General features: G+C 34.4%; 1 protein-coding gene and 1 long non-coding RNA gene across 5 annotated transcripts; one reads left to right on the forward strand and one right to left on the reverse strand.

Annotated features, from left to right (window-relative positions):
* LOC140964385 (crossover junction endonuclease EME1-like) lies at positions 1 to 11,331 on the reverse strand. 4 transcript variants are annotated; one of them, XM_073424103.1, is made up of 13 exons: positions 10,876 to 11,331; positions 10,281 to 10,415; positions 9,387 to 9,545; positions 9,183 to 9,289; positions 7,323 to 7,496; positions 6,204 to 6,357; positions 5,938 to 6,047; positions 5,155 to 5,330; positions 2,126 to 2,189; positions 1,910 to 2,028; positions 1,687 to 1,776; positions 783 to 897; positions 1 to 255 (listed from the first exon to the last, which is right to left on the reverse strand). In XM_073424103.1, exons 1-13 carry the CDS (start codon positions 11,189 to 11,191, stop codon positions 73 to 75), a joined length of 1,902 nt encoding a protein of 633 aa, XP_073280204.1. In that variant the 5' UTR covers positions 11,192 to 11,331; the 3' UTR covers positions 1 to 72. The 4 variants fall into 4 exon arrangements, with proteins under 4 accessions (XP_073280204.1, XP_073280205.1, XP_073280203.1 ...); XM_073424104.1 differs by having other exon boundaries at positions 9,387 to 9,452; positions 10,281 to 10,421; XM_073424102.1 differs by having other exon boundaries at positions 10,281 to 10,421.
* Positions 11,332 to 11,430: 99 nt separating this feature from the next.
* On the forward strand, positions 11,431 to 13,190 carry LOC140965250 (uncharacterized). The gene is made up of 2 exons (XR_012172998.1): positions 11,431 to 12,596; positions 12,702 to 13,190. It is a non-coding gene; the product is annotated as an uncharacterized lncRNA (long non-coding RNA).
* Positions 13,191 to 20,190: the final 7,000 nt, after the last annotated feature.

The raw sequence follows: 20,190 nt of genomic DNA on the forward strand, positions 1-20,190 counted from the left end.
CTTAAAAAAAAATTTACTTGAGAGGGTTGGCAGCCTCTCGCCTTTAGTTCCACCCCTGACTACAAGCATCACTCAAGTAGCAGAGGAGTAGCTAAAGAAATCGGCGCCGTTTTCAACGTCTTCTGTTTTGATACTCCCACATTGAGCCATTAGTATTCTGTATATTCTCTTGGAACAAACTTCACCCAATCTCCTATCATCACCAAATAAGCCTTCCAGTATCAAGTCCTTGAGCAAAAATTCCTTCTCGTACACCTAATATTTTTAGTAAGATATAATTAAAATAACACAAACATTCCATCATAATGTCCCCAACAATATTCGAGCATTTTCTGCATGAGATGAATGAAATTCCTAATGGTAAACCAATAAAGGTGGAAAAAAAACAGTAGAACCCCCTCCACTAGGCTAAGCAATACTGGTGAATATCTTCAGACGGCAGAGAACTGAAGTTGAAAAGACTGGTGCAGAAATTGGTGTTATAAGGAAACAAGCATGAAATAAGTGACTTTATAAACATAATTTCTCATAGCTTGCTATCCTAATAACACATGATAATTCTCAAACACGATGAAAATTGTCCTGGAAAAAGTATGTTTTCTGGTAAAAAAATTCAGTGACCCTTACTGAACAGAATTGCAACCATCGAAATTGAGAAGTATGGCAGAGAGCCTTCTTTACAAAACTAGATCGGCAAATCTAACCTACAATACCAGGCTTGCAACATTGTAAAGCTAGAAAACGTCACATCAAAACCAAGAAACTTGATATTCAAGACTCACAGATTTAGTAGGGTCCATGTAAACTCTCAAAAGAGATTTCATCGTGGGGTATTTCTTCCATATAGCCATGGCAAACCTTGGTTGTACCTTGGGTATGGCTATCAGCGCCTTCAGCCTACATGAGAAATGAATTCAAAGGATATCTGATACACAAAAGAGAATCAATTTGATAACGAATTTAAAACAAGAACGCATTCGAAGACAGGCATGAGAAGGTAGCATAACAGTTCTAAGAAGATATTTGTACGTCAATTTGAAAAAGAAAAAAAAAAGAAAGCAAAAACAGAGACTCATATAATAGCATAAATGTATTACAACCTTGAATAAGATGTCAACTAAAAGCATACAAGATGTTTCAGAGTGAAGGAACTAGTCATGTAGTACTACCACCTGATGTTCAATGGTCATGTATTACTACCACCATTCAGTGACTAGGACACAACCATTTTGATGCATCAGTACCTCTAAACATTTACTCCAGTTTCCCACCAAAACATCTGCAATTTGTTTACTGATCAGGCAGATTAGTTGGAAATAATCTCGTAGATAGTATTTGATTGACTTTTTCTGTAAATAGAATTGCATAAATCTCTGACTTTGAGGGATTAATTATTTCCTTATTTTCCCTCAATTTCCTCTATATATAGGACTCTAAAGACCATGTATTATGGATCAAATTTTTTTATAAAACTTACCACAGTTCTTAATATATTCTCTTCTCTTTTGCCATTAACTATGTCATACAAACTTGGAAAGATAATCATGCATCCATAAATACTAACACTGACACTGAAAGAGCAAATGTTGATCTCATTTTGTGAAGATATAAATATTTTCACTCTCTACCATCAACTGATCAATATGACAAATTTTCGTAGCTCGACAATTTTAAAAGACTACATACCACAAGTTTTTCTTTATCAAACTCTTGTCAATACAATCGTTAGGAATAATGGATCCATTAGCATTGACAGATAACCTAGTCAACTTTTTCCTGCATCATAAAAGTGGAGAAAATGAGAGTGAACAAGAGGGACACTAAGTACTGCTTTGGATCAAACAAATAAATCATACAAACATATATAAATGTAGGTACACTCATAGGATCAAAACTAATATTTTATTACCTAAATTGGCAAGAGGCGAGGCTGCATGTTAAACCAACTACGTGTTCAGCCAATTCAGCTTCATCAACACACTGCCTTGAATGTACTTTGAAAAAATCAGTGGCTAATTTTGATAAAACCTATGAGAAAAAGAATATTCTTTATAGTCAGACTTTCACACGGCATAACCAAACATACGTTGAGACTCCACACACTCAAAGTTTGTCATTCAGTAACCTCCTCTATCGCAGGGCGCCTCCAACCAAAGCTGCTGGCAGGATTCTTGTACTGTGCTTGTTCCCTGTGAATAGAGCCAGACATCAGTCACTAAAGTTATTAACAAAATGAATTAATTAATAAATAAATAAACAACAGCAAGAAAGTTATAGACTATTGCTGAATAAAAAAAGTGAGTTTGGCCTCATGGAGGTCGTGTACTTGGGACATTTAATTTTATCCCAATGTGTAGCAGTAGACAAAAGGAAGGTGGAGAGTGTTGAAGTGGCCAGAACTTATCAATACCAAGGGGGTGAGAGGACTTCTCAGTTTGACGGGATATTGCCAGATATTTATTTGTGATTTTAGGAAAATCATGCCATGGTCCTGAGTTATAGATTGTGTTACGGGCCATGCAAAGGAAAATTCTCTTTATTACCAAGGATCCTAAAATCACCAAATCCTAGATATTCTAGGGTCCCTATGAAAACCAAACATTAGTATCCTAATATGATTCAAACTCAAATAACAATTCTAAATCAAATAAAACTAGACCAAATCAAATCTAAAACAATAAAAATCTAGACTCCTACTTTAAATTACTAGTCGCCAAACATGAAATGAACTCTTGACCGCTACATTACTCTTTCACTCGAAAGGGTGGTTGTCCTCAACTACCAATGACAGGTAATGTTATGTCAACGGCATCACGTACTCCCCTTAATTTGTTGATGTGTCTTCAATTCCTTCAAGCAAAAATAGCTTCTTGCAACGGTGTCTCGCGATGTAAACTTCATCATAGTTGTAACAAAGCACTTTTGCTCTTCGATCCTCCATCTCAGCACATCAATTTTTTTATGGAGTGTGCAGTGGGTTGTTGCTGGGATGCCTGGAAGTGTAGGACAGAGCCTCCCATTGAGAAGTGTATCACCGTTCACCAATTCCTCTAGTGAGTAGCTTCGGATCGGTGGTCCAAACCGTAAGTTGCACTGATTCTTGAACTGTCCCCACTGCATATTGGGTCTGTCCATTTCCAATTTCAAGAACCATATTTGTGCATTACCCATGGAAGGATGCGATCTCTAGTTTTTCGTGCTCTAGTGTCTTCTGATGCTGAAAGAATTGGTTGCAGCGACTAAGCCATCCAAGTAGGTCTTCACTACCATCAAATCGAGGAAAGTCCATCTTCGCAAATTTTGGCAGGTAAAAATTTCCCTCTCGTCCCTTGTTGCCTCGCGGATCCTCAAGGCTAACATCATGGCAAGCGCGATGGCTATTTCCATCTAGATCAGATTGGATGTGGTGCGAGCGTCTGAAACTTGCAAAGATAACTCTGCCAATTGTGTGGCAACTTGCTTCTTTTCTTCCTTATGCATCGCAAGGAAAATCTAAAATTGTTGCTGAAATAAGTGAAAATCTCCCAAGTACTTTTGGTTTTGATACCAATTTGTTATGGTCTTAAAATCAGCAAATCCTAGATATTCTAGAGTCCCTATGAAAACCAAAAACTAGTTCCTGATATGGTTCAAACTCAAATAACAATTCTAGATCAAATAAAAGACTAGACCAAATCTATATCTAAAATAATAAATATCTAGACTCCTAATGCTTTCAACTACTAGACACTTAATATGCATGAACTTTTGACCATGACAAATCACTAAATCTCACTGAACTATCAAAAAAATTTGGACGGAATGAAGAAGCAACCAGAAGAGCTTAAGGAAAGAATTTGTTCAGCCCAATGCTTAGATTGCAAGATTTCAGTCTACAGTTTGACATAGAGTGTGATGCACAGGAAAGGGTAATTGGAGCAGTGTTAGCTCAAGGGAGGCCAATTGCCTTTTTTAGTAAAGCATTGTCTGAATGGGCGCTAGCTTATTTGCTTTCTCTTCCATTGTTTTCTCATTATTTGCCTGCTTATTTGTTTCATCGAATCATTTACTTGATTTTACGTCCTACATTATACATTTTGTTTAAGTTGGCAAATGATTATTTTAAGTATTGAATCTCACTATCCTCTGTTCAACAATATATGTTTAAAGACCCAATCAGAATGTCTATGGAATATCAAATATCTAATCTTAGATCAGCCCCATACTTAGATTCATGTACACCGAAATAACTCTAAACAGGTACATCCTACTCAGCAAGGACCTTAAATGCAAAGACAAATTGGTAAAGGCCTAAAGGGTCAAGGCTAAGAAAAAATGTTGCTTGACGTGTTTCAAATGGAATAAGTTTATCCGGCTAAAAGAATTCTATTTAGAAACTAAAATAGCAGAGAGAACAAAAGGCAAAAAGACTACTCCTCTCTACCTTATAATATGAATACCAAACAAACGCATTTAGCATAGACAATTTAAGGAGCATAATTGAAAGTCAATGACACTACTTTAGATAAATTATTAAAGTTGGAATTCTTTACTAAAGATGAGCTAAGGACAAACACTGAGAATAGTATAGTTTTCAAAACCAAATGGTACAAGCAACTACCTTCAAATATTGTCAGGCTTATCAGAAAATATCAAATGGCCACTAACTTGCCTAAAATTTAGACTTCTTTATCTCAAAAAGATTCTACAGAAACCATCCACCATCTGACAATTTGACTTGTCAGCTGATAACGATTTAAAATTATCTCTTATGTATTCCGTTTAACAAACAAATTTGGGTACATTGATTCCAAACCACATATAAAAAATCCTTAAAACAAAGTCAAAGAAAAGTCACAGCATGTCTTTGTGAATTTCATTAAATTTTTAGTCAACATCTGATGGCACAGACCCTTTCAAAAGCAAATAAGAAGGGTATTCCAAAGATTCTAAACAAGCACTGAACAATTAACTAACACCTACTCTCTATTTCTATGCAGGGCAATTAATCCATTTTCATTTATAAGAAATAGTGAGTTATTGGAAAGTCTACTAATGGACTATCTAGTTTAGGCAAAAAATTTGGTGAATTGCGTGTGCGAGGAAGATTCAACGTGCCAATACAAATCAAGTTAATCTTCAAAATTATCATCAGGGTAGAAAAGTTTCGCTCACCTTTTATTGATGTAGGCCATAAGCCTATTTGTTAGATAACAAATAGTATGATGAGGATAAAGGCGTTGAACACCCTGGATATGATCCAAAAGAGACTCATTCACAATTTCATTACAGAACTCCTCGGCCTCGTATATAATTAACACATAAGGAACCTTAATTCTTTCAGATGAAATCTGCGACAAAGTCATGACACAAAACGTTTACATATAGTCATGAAAGGTATGAAAAAAGCATAAAGGCTGTAATAATCTAACAGTACCACATGGTTTTCATCTGACATCAGAATTCTACAAAATCTAAAGTTAATCGCGTTGGAATAGTAAAAGAATCAATACAGTATGTGTTTCATAATCCTGATAGGCATAAATGAGTCAAAGATAGAGATTCAAACCATTAAATGCAGTATTCATAGAAATTTTTATTTCAACCAAAGTGATTATATGCATAACATGATCATCCCATGACCATTTGCCAAATTCTTGGCAAAGCATCGACAATTATCAAAATGTAGACATGACAAACAGTCAAATAAGTGGTATCATTTTAGTCAGGCCACCAAGTTTCATAAAATCCTTTTTTTATAGATAAGATGGTGAATGATGCAACCATAAACAAGAAATCAGCCATTGGTAACGTTCAAAGAAGACCCATAAACAGAAAATAACATAGAACAGGTGGCATAGCTATATGAGATGCCATCCATGGAAATTGAATAAAGAAAATAGATGTAGTATTTCATAATGTGAACCAGCATTTATCCAGGAAAAAAACAGCAATTACCGCAGAGATTTCTTCCGGAGCAACCATAGTCCATACAATAGATCTTTCGATTGGATTTGTCGTTACACGGTATGAAACCCCTTTTTCTGAAAATCTTGTGAGCAGTTGACCTAAAGTAAGAAAGACAGCCGATGAAAGTAATTGCTAAGGGAAGCATCTTGCTTAGATAGAGAAGGTGATGCGAGGGAAAAAAAGAAGGAAAAACCGGTAAAAGGAAATAGCATTACCAGATGAAATAATAGAAAATAAACCAAGGGAGCCTTTACCTCCAATGGACCCCAATTCAACAACTTTTCTGTCAATTTCAGCCACAATAGATTTTAGGGCATATTTCCCTTTTTCCCACTTTTGCATTTCTTTCTGACGTTTCTTCAACTCAGTAGCTTCTGCTTTTGACTCAGCTTTGAGCAACCGTTCTCGCTATTTTAAAGAACATGTAGGATCAATCAATTTCAATACAAAATAACTATTAAAATGCAAGCTTGCATACAAATATAAACAAAATATATTAAATAATTAAAAGTTAATAGTTACAAAAAGCGGACAAGAAATTCGTAAAGGTAAAAATGGAAAAACAGAAGCACTTATCATATCAATAACAAATATTACTCAAATCCCTCGCTAAATTAGAGATCGAGAAATTTCTAAATGCTACATGCTTCCCAATCCAGCCAAATGGCCAAATCTTAATCTTGTCCCAACACTTTTTATCTGACTCTTCGTGATTATCGAAAATCCTTCTATTCCGCTCCAGCCAAATTGATCAGCAAATATAATGAACTAACATTGTCCAAAAAATTTCATCCCTCCTACTAAGATCACGTCCAAGATCTCCAGCAAAAAGTTCATGCAAAGATCTTGGAACCATACAAACCAAACTCGTCTTCTTCGAAGCTCCGAACCAAAGACAGCTCGTGAAACGACAATGAATAAGTATGTCCCGAGTCTCCACCTTTTTCCGACAAAACACACCAATTCAGACAAAGAGCACAGATAGGCCACCTCTTTTGCATCATATTACAAACCGGTAGCTTACCCATAAACACAATCTACCAGAATATTTGAACCTTCGGTAGGATCGGTGCTTTCCAAATAACATGAAAAAGAGGGAAAAAAGGAAAATAGTTGATCGGAAATGACTCATAAAAATATTTAATTGAAAAAACCCTAAAGGACCCCCATCCCAAACCCTGATATCTACACCCTCCTCAACCAACATGACCCTCTCTAAAGACCCTAGCAAAGATCAACTCATTCATTTCCTCATTCCTCAAGTCCCTCAAAAAATGCAAATCCCAAGATAAAAAAGAAGAAAGAGAAAATTCCTTCGACCGAATAAAATGAGAAATAGGCTTTTCATGAAATCGATGCATAATGGACATTACTTCTTTCTGTCGTTTCTTTTCTTCCATCAGGCGATATCTTTCCTCTTTTGATATTTTATTTGGCTTCATTGCTTTGGTTTTCTGCTTCTTGTAACCTTCATTATTATCTTGTTCAGCCATGAGTCGATCCATAGTCTCTAAATTATTAGCTTTATCAGCATTGGTGGCATATGCCTACACCAGAAATTTTAAANAAAAAAAAAAAAAAAAAAAAAAAAAAAAAAAAAAAAAAAAAGAGAACCAGTCTAGGCATCAAGCTCACAGCGAAAGAACATAAATAAAAATTTCTAACAGCAGTCAAAGAACTCTTAAAAATCACAATGATATTATCAACCATTTCAGCCACTTTTCTGTCTGTTGTTGAATCACAAAATTAAATGTCAAAAATAGCAGCAAAATAGTAAAATAATGTAGTAGCGTAAGTAAAAAAAAATTATCATAACTAGAAAAATAGCAAATTTTTTAAAATATTGAAACAGTGAACATAAGCAGAAAAAAGGTTCAGATATTAATATTATCCACGTACTGTAAAATCCTTGTCTAAAAGAGAAATTGCAGATCCCTTGGACCAGAATCCACAGAAATTAAGATATTAACATATAGAAAGTGAAGGAAATTGAAGGTTCTAGGATATGGATTATGGGGTAATGAAAACTTCGGAACAAATGCGTCGTAGCCGAATCTCAATATCTGAACCTGAGCAATTGCTGGTATACATAATCCAAACTTGGAGAGCAGTCATCTCTCTCTACGGTCGTAAAATGATTTGTCCCCAACTTAAAATTCTTTAGAGAAAAAAAATTATCTTATTTGATGAATAAAATTTTATGAAAATTAGCTTCTTCAAGCGGCTAAATCTGTGCATATCTAATTGTGTTTGTGATCTTACAGTGCAGTCCCCCTGCGCAACTAGTACCAACAGAACAAAGTAATAACTAAAGTTGAAATATATCGTGTACTTTTTATTGTAATCTTATTTAAAGTACAAACGCTATTTTCCAATTGGGGTCTTTTTCATGCAATTCTCTATTTATCTTCTTGATCCCCAATCCATAGTCTGTCCTCCCATATTCGTCGTGTGAGGAAACCTAAAGTGCCATCAAGGTACATGCATTTAATTGGATTTATTGACAAAAATATTGAATACCCATGACGCATTTTATAAAGAGATTGTGTGGCATTATAGTTACGCTTCATAGAGTGGTTACCATGTAGGAATTCATCATTTTCTCTCTTCTAGTTAGACGGCATAAGATAAAATTATCGATGAATATGGTGCACACAAGATTTGGCTCAAAGACAATCACGGCAGAACAGTTATGTTGTCTGACAGGAGAGTAGAGGAAACACATCAAACTATAGAAGACCGTGTCAGCAGCGAGTACTTTGATGCACAAGCAGATTCTCAAAGGAGTGTAACGAGACCAGATTCAGATGTTGGAGAACATCAAGTAATGAGTTGCATTACGGACACGACACAGCTAGAAATAAATCTTCAGAGGAGCTCAATTAGCTCATGGCAAGGAATGTAGGATACAAGATCCTATCTTTAGCTTAAAGTTCCGAATTTTGGTTCTATTATAATTTTCACAATTATGGCTGAAAGTTTGGATTCACTAAACTATATTCTTGTAGTGTGAGGCTATCTTATTCACTAAACACACTCTTATTATTATCAATTGAGTTGTTTCTCATCAAACAAAAATCTTATCAAATTTTATCATAATCATGAATCGCACATTTTCCTGGTGTAGATATTCAGGTGTGTGCAAACAACTTCAATTTGGAAATGTACATCTCAACATTTAAGCTACGCATGGAAGTAAGTAGCAGTAAATCTCATGCATTAAGGCAACTCACCAACGATATGTCCTTTTCTGAAACCCTTGGGTAGGAACAGCCTTCTGGCATCTGCATTTTATCCACACTGTCCTTTGAAAGTTTCTTCTGTAATTTTATGGAAGAGCCTGAAAATCATTTTTGTGCAACTTAAAATAATGGTTTCAGCTTTCGTAAGTAGGTTGACATCAGATGACATAATAAAATCAAGTATTAAATACATACTAGCACAAAGAGAAGATGAACACTGAACAAATCTGGAATCGGATTCTGACTTCTCCATCAACTTCTCTGTAAAAGCATTTTCATTATGCTTACAATCTCCAAATGCACCAATATTTTCAGACTCGGTATCTGATTCCAAGCATATCAATCCACTGATTTCTAAATTAAAAAAAAATTTTAATTTGTGGAAATATTGGTCAAGCTCAAGAATAAACTGAAAGGAGCACATTGCATGTTACATCACATCAAATTTTCAAAGAAAAGCTAGCATGCAATACCATATCACGTGCAAAAGACATTCCATAGATGTAAAATTCATGATTTAAATTCTTTAAAACCATATTTATAATATATGGATTTCACAATTAATTTGAGTGTAAGAGAATCATGTCAAATAGTGCACAAATTTGCATGGCCTGCACATACAGAATACTAAACCATGGTCAATTGCCAACACCAAGTGAACTGGTCCGGGGCTAACACAGTCAGTCTACTTGATGCATGATTGTCTAATAGACAAACAATTGCTCAAACATGCGCATAATAATAATAGTTGCACTCATATGCCATTTTGTTGCCTACAAATGCCATTGTCTCTACCAATGGTGGAATTTAAAGGGAAAAAATATTTAAGATAATGACCACACACCCTAAATTTTATCATCTAAAAAGTAGAAGACTGCAAGAAATGGATATATTGAAAGAATTCCAAAAAGAAAGATTGCAGGTTGTATTATCATCCAATTGTGGTATCTGCTTCTGCGCCTCTTAAAATATGTGATACTGCATCACAGAACTTTCAAAGATATTCTTTTGTTTCAATCCGTAATTTTTACGCATTTAGAAACAGACGTACATATAAATTTGAAGTATTTAAGACAAAAATGAACTCACCAGGACACCCATGGTTTAAAAGCAAAGAACAAGTTGGTTCGCATCCAGAGACCCCTGAATTGCATTTGACAGTAGTAACTTCTGATTTCTGAAGTTCAGACATTGGAGTGTCTGGAACTACACGTTGCTCTGTAGCTAAAGCTTCAACAGAAATAAACAAAAAACCCATTCATACACAGCGGGTATCAATTAAACTGATTTGATTGCACTGCATTTTGTGCAAGTCTGAAATCGAACATGAAATGGAGATGTACATATTATTATAATATTATATATCATGAAAGAAATCTAAACATGACCAAAACAGTAGAATCTTAAAATAGAAACAAAAGAGCCCATGAATAAGCTGTGAGGCCTATATTCCTCGCAGAATAATGACATTAGGAAACGAGTCAAGACCTCTGCACCGGTAAATAGGAACATTAACATTGCGCAAATGCTAGGTTTGCCTCTGCTTACACGGGAAGGCTAGCCCCAAATCAGAATTCAAATTTTTTTTTTAAAACAATCACTTCCGAAACGAATCACATTCCAGTAACTGAATTTGATGCACAAAAATAAAACTCTACGCTAATCACTGAAATATTTGACTTACCCGCGGACGAACATTTCCTCATAGAACATTTGACAATGGAAGCCGTAGAGGAGAATGGTGTCTCGGCGATGAAAGAACCGGAGGATAACGCAGGACACATCGAAGACAACTTTTGTTTATCCGGCGTTAGATCATCATCGATGATAAGGACTGCGGAATCGCTAGGGTTTGAGAATGCATCTGTCCTCTGTTTCTTCTTGGAGTGAGGGAATGGAGGCGGGGTGATGAGGTCTATGGTGTTGATTTGAAGAGCCCGGGTTCGCCTATCTTCTTCTTCGGAGTCGGAGGGGATGTCCACAGGTACTGGCTGAGACATTTTCGCCGGCGAAATTCGCAGAAATCCGGAGGTAAATTGTTCGCGTGACTGGTTTGCGCGGGATCAGAACGTGGCGGAATTTCGGATCGGGCCTTTCGGGCTAGTAGTCTAGGCTAATTTCGGGCTCCGAGTAACGTCAGCGTGACTCAGGTAAATTGTCGGTTTAACGGCTCAAAAATTCTGGAACCTTAACAATGGTATTTTATGTATATCAATGTAGCATTGATATTATTTATTTATGTTGATAGAGTCGTTGTATTAGCATTCATATACAAATAGAAAAACATAGAGCGACAAGAAAATAGTTCTGAGAGTGAACATGTTCTTGTAAGAAAATTCTCTTTGTTTTCTTGGTTTTATTATAGTGGAAATTTGCAGTGGTAGAAAGTGAGCGTAGCTCTCACATCGAGAGCAAACCACTATAAATCATGCGTGTTTTTGTGTTTATCTTTCTTAATGTTCTATCGCTTTCAATAATTAAAATCAGGACCATAATTCCTAACAACTGGTATTAGTGCGCGTTAGATTGAATTTGAAAATGATGGATAACGAATAAGGATTGGCACATAGAATTGGAAAATTTGATGACAACTATTGTATTTTCTGGAGGATGCAAATCGATGACTATATTTATGATGAAATGATGCATGAACTTCTTACAGGGAAGAAACCAAAAAAGTTGTCAGACGACGAATGGAATCTCCTTGATAGACATTTGTTGAGTGTTATTTGACTGACATTGTCGAAGAATGTGGCTCATAACATTGCAAAGAAGAAATTGACTTCGAGTTTGATAAAAGTTCTGTTAGATATATACGAGAAGCCTTTCGCAAATAATAAGTTATTTCTCATGAAAAATCTTTTAAATTTGAAGATGACTGAATGGGGTTCTGTGGAAGCAAATCTTAGCGATTTTAACATAATTATCAATCAGTTGTCTTCCATTGAAATTTATTTTGATGATGAGATTTGTTTCTTGATATTTTTTGCTTCTCTACCAAACAATTGGAAACCAATGTGGCAAGCACTTAGAAATTCTGTTGGCAATAAAAAAACTGAAATTTAATTATGTCAGAAATAGAATTCTTGTAGAATATTCGCATAATTGACTATGTTGAAACTACGACATAAAATTCTGCTTTAAATATTGAAGGCAGATGAAATAACAAAAATTTTAATCATAACAAAGGCAAATCACAATCAAGGAACGATAGAAGTAATTCCAGATCTGGCCAAAATATGGAGTGTTTGAACTATAAGGGATAAGGTCATATGAAAAAGAATTGTACGACACCAAATATTGACAAAGGCAAGGGCAACACTGCAAACGTAGCAACTGATGAGATTCAGGATGCATGAATTTTGTTTGTTGTTAGTACTGTTGATTCATGGATTTTGGATTCAGGTGTGTCTTTTTACAATACTTTTCATCATGAAATTATGAAAAATTATGTTGATGGACATTATGGAATAGTATATCTAACTTATGGAGAACCTTTGGATATTGTAGGTAGCTGGGATTTTTGTTTGAAGATGTCATACAGATCCATGTGAAAAATACAAAATGTGAGACATGTACCAAAGTTGATGCAAAATTTAATTTTGGTGGGATACCTTGATGATGAAGGGCATAATGTCACTTTTTGTGGTACATTATTACAAAAGGTTTTATGGTTGTTGCATGTGACAACAAACACTAGAACTCTTTATATGACTTTCAATTGCAGAAATATGATTGTTGTTGATGACAGCTCTGCCAAGTCAGATTTATGGCATTGCATACTCGGACAATAAAAATAGAAATATTCAGTTACATGAAAGTTTTGTTCTTGAAAAGCAGAAAAAAAAAAAAAAAACCAGTTTTTCTAAATCTAGGAAAGATATGAGAGAAGGAAAAGTTGGTGCATACTGATATTTGGGGACCTTAGCCGTTGAGTTATCATGAAAGATCTACATTCATTGATGATTCTACCAAAGAGGTATGTTTTTATTTTTTGAACTTTTAAAAAGTGACAATTCATGGTAGAAAATGAGACAAAATTAAAAGTGGGGTATCTAAAATATGATAATGGAGGTGAATACATAGCTGATAAATTTAAGTATTATTGTGCTAAGAATAGGACCCTAAATTAGCGTCCAAGGAGCATGCAAATTCATTCAGGATTTCCTAAGTTATTTTGGGCTAATGCAATTAAGACAACAACTTATTTGATCAATAGGAGTTCATCAGTGCCTCTAATTCATAGTATACCATAGGAGATTTGGAGCAACAAATAGGTAAATTATTCATTTTTGAAAGTGTATGGTTGCCTTTCTTTTGTTCATGTTTGGTGAAAAAAGTTTTAAAATTTTATGAGCATTGACAGTTTTTTGAGATGTCAGACAGATCATTACTGTTACATAAAAATGTTTGATATCTCTTGTATCATTTTACTAATCTATGTTGATGATATAATGATTGTCGGAGCAAGTCAGGTGGAGATTGATAAGTTGAAAAAAAAATGTCTGTAGTTTTACGATGAAGGATTTGTGTAGCAAAACAAATAATTGGGATGAGAATTATTCAACAAAGATATTAAGTTATCTCAATAAGAATATGCGAACAAAGTGGTTCGAAGATTTTACATAGATAGAGCACAATCAGTGACCACACTTTTAGCTAGTCACTTTTGTCTATCCAAAGATCAATCACCTTCGTGTGAGGAAGAGAGAGTCTACATGAAGAAGGTACCTTATGCTTCTATTATTGGTTGTCTTATGTATGCAATGATATGAATTAGACCAGACATTGCACATGCAATACTGGGAGCTATGATTTGGTGTATGAGTAATCCAGGAAAGTGACATTGGGAGGTGGTGAAATGGATTCTCAAATATTTTAGAGGTATTGAAAATTCCGTTTTATGCTTCAAAAATTGGATTTTCACTTGCATTGCTATGTTATGCTGACATGGCTGGTGATGTAGATGGTAAGATTACCACTTGATTTGTCTACATTTTGGGTGGTATTGCAGTTAGTTGGTTTTGAAATTACAAAAGATAGTTGCACTTTCTCTAACTGAGGCTGAGTATGTTGCAGTAACATAGACTAGTAAAGAAATGATCTGGTTGCAGTCTTTTATGAAAAATTTGGGTCATAAATATAAAAATAATGTTTTCAATGACAGTATGAATGTTATTTATTTGGCAAAGAATTTTGTTTATCGTGTTAGGACAAAGCATATACAAGTTTGATATCACTTCATAAGATCGGTGTTGATGATGAAATTATGGCTCTTAAGGAGATTGAAAGAAGTCGTAATACAGCTGATATATTGATGAAGAATGTGACAGTTGAGAAACTGAATTTGTGTACAACTTTAGTTGAACTTCTTTACTGAAGAATGAGGAGTCGCTGCCATTGTAGGTAAAAATGGTGGATGGTGGTGGATTAGTCTCCAAGTGGGAGATTTTTAATATTTCTCTCGAGCTTAATTATTTATTTAAGGGTATTTTTTATGCATTTACATATCAATGTAGCTTGATATTACTTATATATGTTGATAGTCATCATTGTATTAGTATTCATATTCAGATAAAAAGACATAGAATGACAAGAAAATAGTTCTGGTAAGAGGCAAGTTTTTGTAAAAAAATTTATTTATTCTCTTGATTTCATTATAGTGGAAATTTGTAATTGTGCAAATGAATGTTGCTATCACATAGAGAGTGAACTGCAATAAATCTTGAGGTGTTATTGTGTTTATCTTTCGTCTTCTTTTATCGATTTCGGTAATCAAAATCATGATCATAATTCCTAATAAAGCTTGCTTGAGAAGGCCATAAATATGTAATATTCCAACGCGGTCTTGTAAACTTATAACAAAAGAGAGTATGCAACGTAGTATTAAATCAAGCTAGCATATGCAGAAACCATCCACAGGAACATGGTGTTGCATCAGGTTGAGCGCCGAGGGGATAATTTCATGCTCAACACGCCACCAGAAAACTTGTATCTTGGGGGGTATCGATAAATTCCAAATGAAATTCCATAAGTCATCTCGGATAATCAAATTGGTTTTCAGGGATGCTAAAGAGACCATTTGCCTCTTTATAACAGTACTGAATAGAATAATTCTCTTCGTCGTTGTATTTCCAAAATCGGGTACCCTTAGAGTTGCTTGGGATAAGCGGGATGGACAAGATCTTTGAGGCAAGATATGTGGGAAAGAGGTTCTTTATACTGATTGTATTCCAACCTCCCTTGACCATCAACTCATGGACTCAGTGGCTTCTAGAAAGTTCCAGTTTCATATGAATTTGGTTCACAAGCCTCGACAGCCAGCTATCTCTATATATGTGTATATCTTGACCATTCCCAACTCTCCAACATTACCTAGATTGTAACAAGGTTCTCCCCCAAAAGATGGATCTCTAGATATAGGACATGTTATTTCCAAGATATAAATCTATAATATCCTGATGTTTAAAATATATAGTCTTTAGAACACGGGCTAGAAGTGAGTCGGGTTGTCGGATAATCCTCTAGACTTGTTTGGCTATACAGCTTGGTTAGAAAGCACCAATTTTTGGAAACCCATCACACCCCGACATTTTGGCTGACATAAGAAATCCCAACACTTCTGGTGCACAAGTTTGCAGCCATTGGCAATATCCCACCAAAATTAGCATATAGGCTCTCTATCTCCAAGCATATGGACAATGACAAACGGAAGAATGACATGACAAAACTGAGAATGGCTTGTAGAACATATTTCACTAGAGCTTCTTTACTTCTAACTGAAAAGAACTTGTGCCCCCAATTTTTAATATGCCTAAGCACATTCTCTTTGATATAGTTGAACCGAAAGCTTTGAGAAAGTTGGGAAACCCAAGTATACATCATTGCCTCATATTACCAGAATTTTAAAGATGGATTTAATAGCCTCAATCATGGTTTCCAACGTGTTCAGACTAAAAGAAAGAGACGAATTCTCAAACTGATAAGTTGGCCAGAGATTTTCTCATAAATGCATAAGCATTTGCAGATCAATACACTTTCCTCTTCCTTGGGTCTAGAAAAATAGAGATTGTCTTTGGCAAAGAAAATGTGTGAAATAGGAGAACATGAGTTAGCAATCCATACCCCCCTCCCCGAAAAGCACGTTGGACTCTAGGTTTGTAAGAATAGAAGACACTACATGGGTGCATATTACAAATAAGTACGCAGATAGCGAGCACCCCTATCGCAAGCCTCGTTGTGGAATCAACGAACGAAGATCTTCTCGTTAACAGAAAAGGAGTATCTTACAGTATAAACACAATTCAAGACCTTCCCAAACCACACTTCGGCAAACCCCAACTTGAGCACTATTGTCTGAAATAATATCCACTCGATTTTATGGTACGCTTTACTCATATCTAATTTCAAAGCACCAAAGCCATTGTTGCGCTGCCCGTGATTATGCTCCAGTGAATGCACTCAAACCTCAAAATTATATTATATGTGATCAAACGGTTGGGTACAAAGGCGCTTTGAAACTCATCAATAACATATTTTAGCGAAGACAATTAATGAAAGTTTTAGCCACAATTTTACAGAGTACTTGGGACGAACTGATGAGGCAAAAATATTTCATTAGCATCGGATTAGAAAGTTTCAGAATTAAGGAAATTATGGTATCATTCCAGCCTCAAGAGAGCGTCCATCGTTGAGAACCCTCAAAAATGTGGCAGTCACTTCGGTCCTTATAATATCGCGCTACCTCTGATAGAAGAGTTCCGGCATGTCATCAGTTCTCGGTGCCTTGTCCGGACCCATTTGGAATAGAGCATCCTTGACATATGTCGATGAAAACGGTAGGCATAGAACCATATTTCATAGAGCTAGTAAATTTTGGGCTAATTCTTTCTAGGAAAGCATCAATGTCAGCTTCAGCAGGGGCAATAGAGCTTCGGTCATGTAGAAAATTTAATGTATGGATTTTATTATTGTATGAAAAGACATCAAGCTGATCATCCCCAATATCTCAAAGTTAGAAATTTTTAAATTCCGATGTTTTCTTGTTCCGGTCTCTGGGAACTTCCAACACTCGTTTCACTGATGCTAGAGATTGTTTTGAGATAAATGAAAAGATCGCAAACTGCTTTAAAAAGAAACCATATGGATGATGTAGAAGAAGATTAATTCGATCACTTAATAATAAACTAAGTTAATTTGATGAGGGTTGTTGTCTTTGTGTGGTAATGGAAGGCTGGACAAGTGGCTAGGATGCAAAAACAAAAAAAAAATACTTCCGGACGGAGTCACATTTGATATTTATATGGTATTGTTCAACCCATTTTACATTTGTATCGGACATGTTCTTTGAATATTTTGGACTGGTGGAGGCTGCATTGCAAGAAGTGATGATCATTCTTGAAGAATGTAAATTATTATTAATTAGCATATAAGTTGTTTTAATTCACAAAAGACAAAAACTTATGTGAGACGGTCTCACGGATCGTATTTTGTGAGACGAATCTCTTACTTGGGTCATCCATGAAAAAGTATTATTTTTTATGCTAAGAGTATTACTTTTTATTGTGAATATCGGTAGGGTTGACCCGTCTCACAAATAAAGATTCGTGAAACCGTCTCACAAGATACGTACTCTTCACAAAATTGTTGGATATTAAAAATCTAATGAATAAGGATAAAATCAAATGAAAGATATTAAAGAATATCTTAAATTATTTGATTTTTTATTCATGTTTTATAATATTTTAGACGGGTTTTAATATATTACTTTTAAATAAAGTAAATAGTATTAATGTAATTTTTCATTAGTTGGAAAGAGTATTAGTTAAAAAATGATCATTTATCACACCTTTTATTTGTGATAAATCAACAAGTTTTAAAGTCTAATTAATTAGGTAAATATGGATGAACTTTATGAGTCAATATAAATCATAAAAAAAAAGTTAAAATTGGATTGATAGGATTGTTTTATGTTTATCATAGCAAATAAACAAACTTTCTAGTTAGAGCTTAAAATTAATGAATATATCAAAATGATACATGTAGGAATTTAGATTAGAGACCCATATTTAGCCAAATGTTTTTTTTTATGTGGGATTCATAATAGATCTCACATATTTCACGTTATCACAAAAATTCTTATCAGATTGTTTCACATATCAATTTTGTTAGAAAAATCTCCGATCTCATCCGATCCACAGAAATATATTATTTTTTTATATCAAAAATGTTATTTTTTTACTACAATTATAGATCAGATCAATCCGTTTAATATATATAAATACATGAGATCGTATAACAAGATATTTACCATGGTGTCGAAATTTCCCTCTACGTGCTTCATCAATCGTCATGACATTAATAAAATAAAAAAAAAGTTCTAAATGAAATAAAAATCTATATAGTTTCCAATTAAATTAGCCCACTTACACACGCAAAAGACTTAGTTTTGTGGACTGATATCACACCTTATCAAATAAAATTCAACAAGAAAAATACGTTTTAAAACCTGAAATAAGGTAGATTTTTTTCGGAATTTTCCGAACACTACTCCAACCATTATCGATACTAGTTACTCTATACACATGATGCGTGTGTGTACAGTTTTTTTTTTATCATTATCGATGGACTAAAGTGAAATTTGACAAATTATGGAGAGATTAAATTGATATTTGAATTGTTGTTTAAACAAAAATAAAAATAAAAGTGTGTGTTGAAATTTTAAAAAAACAAAACAAAACAAAAGTGTAATATTAGTATCATATAAGGGTAAAATTGGAAAAAAGAAGTTGATGTCTTTCCTAGGTGGTTAGTATCATGTCCTCAACTTTAATAAAATAAAATAGATATTTAGTCCTTCTGTGAAACTTATAAAAGTTTTTATGCATGTAATAAAATATATTTGTGAGACAATACATCCCTCAATATAACATATATCACCAATATTAAAAAATCGAATAGAAAGCATAGGAGATAATTTAAATAAATAAATAAATAAATTACGTTGGATGAGGTTTTTCTCTTTGACATAATATCGAGAATACACGTTTCTCTCTTATTAGAAGATGTTTATTTCAATGCATCACCAAAGACGTTGGCGCTAACATAATGATTATGTACGAGTTTGGGGTTGAAGGTTACTATGCACGTAATGTTCTCAAATGTTGGTCACAAATGGTTGGCATATTACTATTTCATTTCAATATAAGGTTTTGTCAAATACTGAGAGTCGTATTTTGTGAGACAGATCTCTTATTTGGGTCATCCGTGAAAAAGTATTACTTTTTATTGTAAATATCGGTAGAGTTGACCCGTCTCACAGATAAAGATTCGTGAGACCGTCTCACAAGAAATCTACTCGTAAGTTTTTTTTTTTTTTAAGGAAGTTCATGTGGGTATTCGAGCAATACAATTTTTAATTGAGAGTAGGTCTCTTGTGAGACCATCTCACGAATCTTTATCTGTGAGACGGGTCAACCCTACCGATATTCACAATGAAAAATAATACTCTTAACATAAAAAGTAATACTTTTTTATGAATGACTCAAATAAGATATCTGTCTCACAAAATACGACCCGTGAGACCGTCTCCACAAGTTTTTGCCTTTAATTAATGATCCAAATCTATGTTTTTTTAAGGAAATATTGGTCACAAATGGTCGGGGATGAGACTTTTTTGAGATTTAATTTCCACAAAGGTTTTCCATAAATCAAAGATTATTACTTCTCTTAAAAAGATGTGATGTCAATTTCAGGAGTGCCAATATGTTAATTAGTTTCAGTTTAAATTTTTATCAATCAAAAAATATTGTGATTTCATATTATTTTTTAAAATATTATGCACGTTATTCAAAACTCAACAAGAAAAATGCACGTTACCAATTTAATGCATATTAGATTATCTGGATGTTATACTCGAGCGAGGAGGTTGTTAGTTAAAGTCGTATATTTATTTTCTTATATTATATTCGTGACGGCATGTAGTGTATTAACTTGAGTA

The sequence above is a fragment of the Primulina huaijiensis genome, chromosome 18 (genome assembly GCF_012295235.1).
Source record: "Primulina huaijiensis isolate GDHJ02 chromosome 18, ASM1229523v2, whole genome shotgun sequence".
NCBI classification, from domain to species: domain Eukaryota; kingdom Viridiplantae; phylum Streptophyta; class Magnoliopsida; order Lamiales; family Gesneriaceae; genus Primulina; species Primulina huaijiensis.